Source organism: Medicago truncatula, chromosome 2 (assembly GCF_003473485.1).
Source record: "Medicago truncatula cultivar Jemalong A17 chromosome 2, MtrunA17r5.0-ANR, whole genome shotgun sequence".
NCBI classification, from domain to species: domain Eukaryota; kingdom Viridiplantae; phylum Streptophyta; class Magnoliopsida; order Fabales; family Fabaceae; genus Medicago; species Medicago truncatula.
Window position 1 is genome coordinate 43,769,608 of NC_053043.1, and position 9,004 is coordinate 43,778,611.

A 9,004-nucleotide genomic window follows, 5' to 3' on the forward strand; every position below is an offset into this window, starting at 1 on the left:
CATTAGGTGTGGCTCACTAATTGAGATTGATTTTGAAAATTAGGAAGTTGACCACTATAGTAGGAACATTGTTATTAAAAATGACATTATTTCTGTACCCAAAAAAAATGACATTAAATGAAACCGAATTGTCTTATGTCACATAAGAGTCGACTTCATTTTTGACCCTTAATTTGCTAGGTAAAAAGAGTTACCAACTGCAAGTTACAGAAAAGGATTCTCTCATGTCACATAAGAGTCGACTTCATTTTTTACCCTTAATTTGCTAGGTGAAACCGAAGAGAATCCCTCCCACCAACTACTTGTGACATTGAAATTTAAAATAGATTCAATACTTGTGTAATAAAGTATTACATTTTGGTCCTCCGTTCTTAATCGATGATTGAGATTGATTAATCGTATGTAATTGACTGTGTAATTTGAATAGTTCAATTTTCTAATTAATGCTTGAAGTCACTAACAACGTGAAACTGCGTGATGAGTGACCTTTACAAATTCTAGGATGAGTTTTTGAGTTACCGGTCCTTCCTAAAATGAAGAGGCACCCTTGCACTCAATATTCCCTACACTCACATATTTAAGATATTAGCATTCGATTAATCTAGATCGAATTGTTCAAATTTAAGATCCGTATTTTTAATATACAATCAAAATTAAAATATGCAGTTTTTTGGACCGTCCTATCAAATATTACCTCCGTTCATTTTTAATTGTCACTTTTGCAGAAATTTTTTGTTTCTAATTAACTGTCACTTTCAAAGTTCAATACAACATTAAATGTTGTTTTGGCATTACTACCCTTGATTATTTAGGCATCGTTTGTTTCTGCAGAAAGAGAAGGGATGGATAGCTGAGAGGATTGAAAGTTTGTGGGAAAACGTGCTTCCATAGTTTGGTATGCATGATAGAGAGGATGGAAAGCTTCAGATTGGTGGGGCCCGCGGCTGAAAACTTTCCCTCCCATGATCTCAACCTCCAATAAAATAAATTGACCAAAACGCCCTCATTTGTGGAGCAAAATTATTTTTGGTTGTGCATTTTTTTTTTACAAATTGTGCATGTTCTTTTTTACTCTTTCTTTTCTTCGATTAACATGCTTTTGACATCAAGGCTTTACACATGTTTTTTTTTTTTTTATAACTTTTTTAAAAAAAAATTACCGTCAGATTTTAAAGTATAAAATAGCATCAAGTGACATCACCAAATACAAAGGTTACTTATGTCTTTTCAAAAATATATATCTTTCTTTCCTTTCACTTTCTTTTCACTTTCATTTATAACAAACAACTAAACAAACAATCATCTCACTTTCCATTCACTTTCTACTCACTTTCTATCCATCAACAATCTTTCCTTTCAATATCTTTTCTTTCACTTTCTTCTCTCATCCAAACAAAGTCTTAATGCAGAGAGAGAAACATATGAAATGAGATATTAAATGAGGAAGGTTATTATAGGAAAAAGAAAAATTGTTGTATTAAAAGTAGTAAAATGCATTTGTTGTCTTGGTTTGTGTAAAAAACTTAAAAATAAAAATTAAAAAGGAATGGAGGGAGTATCGTTTATCTGATGACCACCAATATCCTTAACGCGAAATCTCTAGGGTGCATATACTCCTAAAACATGATGGATTAAATGTCTTTGGAAGGGCGTTATATTATTTGTGATCGGATTTGACACACTTCACAAGTAGCCAAAAATCATCCCTAAATAAATTTATATTAATTTTTTAAAATTTTATTTTAATTGATGTGTTCTTATCTGATTATGTAAAAAATAACACCATATATTCATTTTTCATTCAAGATTGTACTTGCTACAATCAACTACTATAGTTATGATGTAACCACAATTAACATCACTACGGTCGGGCTATCGAACACGGAGTCAGAAGTGAATTACGAGTCGGACCTATTTGCGAATCGAGCGAGCTCCCCTTGCATGCAATGATGTGGTGGTGAACCTCTCATTCTAATTCAGTGCTCTCCGAACCGTGCGGGAAGGTTTCCCATCACACGGCTCACCAACTTGATCTTCCGCGGGAACCGTATGTCCGAACAGGCCTGGAAAAAGAGGTACCTCTTCCCTCTCCCTTTCGGTCGAGCATCTTCAAACCTCTCCTTATCAGTCAAGTTACTTGTTTTTAACTTATAACTTAGTGGAGTCATAATTCATTCCATTACAACTTGGTCAAACCTCTATATAAACAGAATATCCTGGGAAACTTCACATGATTAATTCATCTATAATTTGAACTAATCTCGGGGTTCAATTATCTTAAATTTCCCCATTCTTAAAAGGCCAAAATTTTATCTAGCCCAAAACAGCTTCCACCAAACAAAGCACCCACAACAAAAAAAGAAATAAAACTATTCTTTCCACTGCTTTCTCCTTTTCCTTCCAAAAAGAACCATTCTTTCATCATCTTTTTCTTGTTCTGCAAGACACAATCAATCTCTACATTCATCAAAACTCAAACATGGCTTCATCATATTCATGTTGGTGTTGGTTTCCAATCTACTTCATAGCATCTGTAGCACTTGGTGTCATAGCTATCACCTCAGCAATACACTCAAATTCCAAATCCTCGCCTGAAGTAATCCCATCACAAACTCACACACTCTCAACAAACGCAACAGAAGCACTCAAAAAACAAGGTTTTGTTCTTATGGCTGATCTTCTTCATCGTTCACCACCATTCTTTCTTCCACCTAAAAACTCAACTTTCTTTGCCATCAAAGATTCTGCTATCAAAAACACCTCACTCCCTCTTTGGTTCCTCAAAAGTCTTCTAATGTATCACACTTTCACTACCAAACTCACCATGCAACAACTCTTAAACAAGTCACAAGGAACTTGCGAAACAACCCTTTTTCGCCAAAAGAATGCATCACTCACTAAGGTTGATACTTTGCAAAAAACAGTTGAGATCAACCATGTTTTGATATCAAACCCTGATATGTTTCTTGGTGAAGAATTCAACATTCATGGTGTTCTTGGACCTTTTTCTTCTTTGCAACGTGAAGTTTTACAAGGTGGTTCTGATTTCATTCGTTCACCAACTTGTCCTTCATTCAAAACCAATTCAACATATGAAGTTGGTGATTTCAAGAACTTTGTTGAATGGAACAAGGTTGTTCAGTTACTTGGTTCAAAAGGGTATTCTTCATTTTCAACTGCATTGCATTCTGTTCTCGAAGGGATTCTGAAAGATTCATCAAGTTTTGGTTATGGTTCTGCTACAATCTTTGCTCCTCCTGATGTAAATTTACTTCATTACCCTTCTACTTTGCTTGATAGAGCTGTGAGGATTCATATTCTGCCTCAGAAATTCACTTATAAAGAACTCAGTTCTCTTCCTGTTAGGACTCTTTTGAAGACTTTGACGCCTCATGATCATCTTGAAATTGATGGAGTTCTTGGTTTTATGGAGGGTGTTCTTATTAATGGGATTCAGATTGTGAAGCCTGATATGTTTGTTTCAGAGAAATTTGTTGTTCATGGAATTTCAAGAGCTTTTAAGATGGCTGAGATTACTGCTTGAGATTACTGCTTGAAGATGTTGAAATTAGTTAAGGGTCAATTTGTCACAATATGTGTATAGGTTTTACATTTTGATGCAATCATGTAAATTTGCATCACTTTTACTTACTTTTAAATTTGTATCATTTTTACTTGCATTCTTATAGATGCAATCCTAGAACAAGTAAAACCAATTTAATATGTACGCCTAGTTTTTCACTTTGATAGTTTATGAATTTTATTTGGTGTTATTTGATCTAAAAAATATATGCTCTATAGTTGCTACTTTTGAGAAGTGTGTTCTTTCTTATGCTTGCTTCAAATTTATTTTTTTTCCTTCCAACAATTATGTCCCTGTGACCTTGTGTTATGTGCAGTATGAGAGTTTGGGACCTGATAGGGGATTTATTTACTATATCTTTGGGGAATTTCATGAAATCAAATAAACTGGGTGAAGAACACTAGTTGTGAAGAAAAATATTTGTTTTTATTGCAAAGAAATAAAAATGCATTTTTCTCAAATAATTATAGATCATTATTGGTTGTGTTCAAATGTTTGACCACTATCCATTAATCCAAATATGTCAATATTTTACAAGAAATGAAATGTTTCACTAACCCGCCCCATCCTTTTAAAGAGGAACAGATGAATATCTTGACAATAAATTAGTAGTATATCATCATAATTTGTAATGAATACCTTTGGGACAAATCAAATTGCTAAAACTCAGTATCACTTTCCAAGCTAAATCCTTAGAAATTTGCAACCATTATATATTCAATACTCTTACATTTTATGTCATGTGCGAATATCATTTCATGTTACATGTTTGGGTGTATGCGGGGTTGAGACGATATATGATTATAAATCTCTTTTATATGTGATTTTTATTGTTATCACTAGACCGACAATAATCCCTTAATTTTTGTAAGGGGAATGTCTTAATCTTTTATTTGTTTCATAGATAACTTTTTTATTTTTTCATAGATTTTCTCTAGCGAAGATAATACGATTAGAGACGTCTTATACATTAAATATAGTTATTTCTCTTCGTTGAAATGCAAACATTGATTAAGTACGTTATGAGAATCTAACCTCTATGCAAAAACCAACTAGTTACTTGTTTTATGGTTAAATTTAACTATCAATTGAGTGAAAATAATAATAATTTGGTTATTTTTCAATTGAGTGAAACCCACCTCCTTGATTGATATACATGCGCAAATTGACATATAACAATGTCAGTGGCTATATTATGTACACATTTTTTTATTAAGTTGTCTAATTATTAAAAATTCATCATTTTAAAATAAATAAGTGAAGAATCTAATATTCTAATCTCTATCTCGGTATATATAATGCAATGTCTCTGCCAACATATATAAGTTCATGGTTGTGTGAAAAATATAAAAGAGACTTAACTCCACCCACGACTAAATTGATCCTTTTATAAACCTAGTATACTATAAAATAGTATGATTTAGTAAATTAAATATATTTTACTAAGGTTTTGCTTGCAAGTTTGAAGGGAAGAGAGAGGAGGGCTTGGGAAAAAAAGAAAGGAGCAAGTGGAAGAATAGAGTGGAAAGGCTTTGGTGGTTTATTTTTCTTCATAATATAAAATCTCCCTTATTTGGAGGAACTTAAAAATTGTATTGGAGGGCGGGTTTGAGGGATTTTGAGGGTTTATATATATATAGTTATGGATCAAGAGGAAATTAAAAGAAAGAAAAACAAACTAGTCAATCTGCTGCCTAAATACCCCAGAGGTATCCGTAAGTAAGATGATATCCATTTGAGGAGGAGGAGAAGTCCACATCTTCAAGGAGTTGATATTAGTTGCATCAAATTTAGCCATCCTGAAAGCACATTCGTTACTTTCTCTCAAAGTATGACTAAATGAGACTAACCATGGAAGAGAAGAAAGCTTCTTAATGAGAGAAAGCAAAGCTGCATGAGGATGAAAAACATTTTGTTTAGTATCAACAATAAGATCCAAAGCTGTCTAAGAGTCAGATTCGATGATAATATAACTATAACCAAGATTCCACGCCAATTGAATACCCTTCCAACTAGTTGAAAGTTCAGCAAACAAATTAGTAGCTCTGCCACAAGATCCAGAAAAACCATGAATCCAATTCCCCTATTATTTCTTAGAAGACCTTCAAAACCTGCATTACCTGGATGACCAAAAGAAGATTTGTCCACGTTGATTTTAATAAAGCCTTCCGGTGGAGGATTCCAACGAACTTGATGGTCACATGATGTTTATTTAACGGGCCAAGAGAATGGACCATGGAAGAAATGATAGGATATTATTTGCCATAGGACAATCACGAGGAGCATGCATATCACTTTATGTAGATCCACAACATCTATGACAAGTATAAGAGGTAAGATGTCCTGAACCGCGAAAGACATTGGTAGGGAGGCTAGCATGCATCGCCGACAAACAAAAATTTCTTAGATTTTCAGAAATCGGTAGCCTCCAAGTCTACCTCCAACAAATAACTGGCTCTATTTGTTGAGTCGTTAGATTCGATCTAACCACCTAGCTATATCCTTAACTAGTTGAGTATTAATCATTTGAAGAAGTACTCCAAATGAGTTTATCCTTAATGTCATGAACAATGGTAATGCTACGAATTTTAGAGAATTTACATGAATTTTTCAAAATTCAATTCATGTTATTATAATATTTTTGAAATTTAAATGAATTTTTATCTTGTCATTAACATTCATTTATCACTCTTAATTTTTTTTTTAAAATATATAAAAAGATTTCTCCATTTTTTCATATTCTCGACCCAAAACCCTCTTTCCAAACTCCAAAACAAGTTTTACACTAAAGAGATTTATATAATCTGGTATAACCTGTATGAGAAAAATTAAAATCTAGGAAAGTTCCACCCACGACTGAATTGATCTTGTCTTGCTACAATAAATCCTAAAAATTCTTGTAAGAAAGGTTCACGAACTGACCCACTCGGAGCCAATGAATGGAGTGCCACTTATAATTTTCAAATATATCTTAATAATCATTGAATTCCTTTTATTGAGCTAAACAAGTATAAATAATTTTGTAGGGAAAAGTCTAAAAAGGCACATAAAAAAGGATTCAATTTAAACGTAAGCTATGATGGTTCCTTTTTTGAAGTGTGATTGCTAATCATTTTTAATGATATTTGAGACATAGTCATACACCTCTCACAACCAGTATTCGAGCATCTTTCGAAAAGATCAACATATTGTAGGAAAATTCTACAAAATACTTTTAAGACATGATTAAAGGAACAAAATTAGAAATATTAAGTTAAAATATAAAAAACGATGAATTCAGTTTTTTAAAAATATGAAAATTATAATGTCTTTAAAATACTTGTTAATATAATCCAATATTCTATTAATCAAAAACTGCTCAAAATAAAAAGGTTTGTCAAGGATAAAAATACAAAAACAAAAAATGAACCCAACCAAGGCCAAAACTTCAACATAACACTATCGAAAACGTAAAAAAATTCCGAAAAGAATAAAATATAATAGTCAAGTCAAAGAACTCAAATAGAAAATAAGACATATCCATCATTCATGAAGTTCAAACTTAAATCCTTATTTGACATATATTTTGAACCACCGCCATGATTACAGTTTAATACTCCCTCCGGTCCTATTTATAAGAGAATTTTGGGTCAACTAAAGTTGATGTATCTAGTTAAAAATTCAGTTCAAATACATTCACTTTTGTTGACCTAAATTTCTCTTATAAATAGGACCGGAGGTAGTAGATTTCACTCAAGACAAACTATGGTATCATTAATTATGTTGTGAAAATTGTGACCTATAAAATGGTGAGACATAAATGAGTGAGTTGATAGAGAGAGTGTTGAAAAATGAGTATTTCTAACATTCATCTTTCTTTAATTCGTCATCTCAAAAAAAAAAAACATTTCGTGATGAAACAACAACTTCTTTGATCCTTTAAAGGGTTTAACGACAAAATTCACACATACAATGTTAAAAATTGAAAAATCACAGTTTGATTATACACCATATAACATATCAAATATTTCTAGAGCTTATTACCATATGAGCTAAAGTTTCAAAGTGAACTATGGCCTATTTAGAACATTTGACTTTTAATGAATCATTGACTATTGGGTTATTGAAATTAAAACGTGGGGGCAAAAACAATTGAAATCAAAACGTGCGGGCAAAAACAATTGAAATTAAAAGAGAGTCAAATATTAACATTTTTCAAGTGAAATTGATTTTGTTTTTAGAATGAATTCTAACTTAACGCCACCAAGATTTATAGCTTTATCAACAAATGTGATTTTAACTCTCAAGTTTATGATTAATTTTACTTTTACGTAAATACATCTAAATATAAATCAAATTCCATTCAACTCAATTTAAAAAATAAATCAATTGTCAAAATTCATAAATGCAGAACATTGATCCAATTAAATTTTCATTAGGATGAATAGTTGTAAATTGTGATACATGTATAAGTTGTATTTCTCCTCTAACCAATATCAAATGTAAAAAAGAATCAAAATAGTCAAAAGAACAATGACTCTTTAAAATGAATGGTTGCTACTTAAGTTCATGATCCAATGCTTCTTCAAGCAAAAACCATGACTCTTCCATCAATTGAGGACTTAATCTAAACATCAAAACACAAAACTCCATCTCAGTGAGTGCACCATCACCATCAAGATCACCTTCTCTCATCATGCTCACAAGCTCATCTTCCTTCAAATCTTGCAAACCCATCAATGCTGAGTTTTTTCTTAGACTCTCCAAAGTGATCACACCTTTTTCTTTATCCATAAGTAACTTGAAACCATTACATAGTTCCTTCATTAAACCTTCACCACCTAGCTTATTCGCGATCACCGGTAACAAATCCTCAAAGTCAATTCCTTTGCCAATTTCAGCCATCCTTTAATATCAATACAAAAATTTGTTGAAGAAATATGAATGTATGTAATGTGAGTTTTTTCTTTGATGAAGGTGATGAATGAATATTGAACTGTTTATATAGATATATAAGATGAGGGGGTTCAAGGAAAGTGGTGAAGAAATTTGATGAACCCTTATAAGATGACAGCAAGGGAACAGATAATTATTAGCTTTTTGATTGTGAAGAACAAAAACAAACCGCAATTGCTTCCTTGTTTCCTAGAAGTTTGTCGGGGGTATTTCTGTCAATTTAGATTATTAATCTAATAAACTTTGACTAGGTTCTTTCAAACACCACACTGCTTCTACGTAGTTTTTTATTCACACATCTTTTTTTTTCTAATGTGGCAACAATTTGTGGTATTCCTACCTTTTGTTCAAGAGACAATTTAAAATATTAAATATAGTACTAATTAAAAATTATTTTTATTAATGGGTTTGATTGAGTAGATATACTTATAATGATATTTTTTTTTTTGGAGATATACTTATAACGATTAAAGTAAGGGTCATGCT

The 9,004-nt window shown here is 32.0% G+C and overlaps 2 protein-coding genes across 2 annotated transcripts; one reads left to right on the forward strand and one right to left on the reverse strand.

The window, feature by feature from the left end:
* Positions 1-2,254: 2,254 nt before the first annotated feature.
* Positions 2,255-3,757, forward strand: LOC11408873 (fasciclin-like arabinogalactan protein 21). The gene has a single exon (XM_003597013.4). The coding sequence runs from the start codon at positions 2,480-2,482 to the stop codon at positions 3,542-3,544; it is 1,065 nt and encodes a 354-aa protein (XP_003597061.1). The 5' UTR covers positions 2,255-2,479; the 3' UTR covers positions 3,545-3,757.
* A 4,203-nt stretch (positions 3,758-7,960) lies between these two features.
* LOC11411428 (calcium-binding protein KRP1) lies at positions 7,961-8,673 on the reverse strand. The gene has a single exon (XM_003597014.4). The coding sequence runs from the start codon at positions 8,465-8,467 to the stop codon at positions 8,120-8,122; it is 348 nt and encodes a 115-aa protein (XP_003597062.2). The 5' UTR covers positions 8,468-8,673; the 3' UTR covers positions 7,961-8,119.
* Positions 8,674-9,004: the final 331 nt, after the last annotated feature.

Excerpts from the sequence above, each read along its gene's own strand:
- LOC11408873 (XM_003597013.4), top strand. The coding sequence starts at position 2,480 with ATGGCTTCATCATATTCATGTTGGTGTTGGTTTCCAATCTACTTCATA.
- LOC11411428 (XM_003597014.4), bottom strand. The coding sequence starts at position 8,467 with ATGGCTGAAATTGGCAAAGGAATTGACTTTGAGGATTTGTTACCGGTG.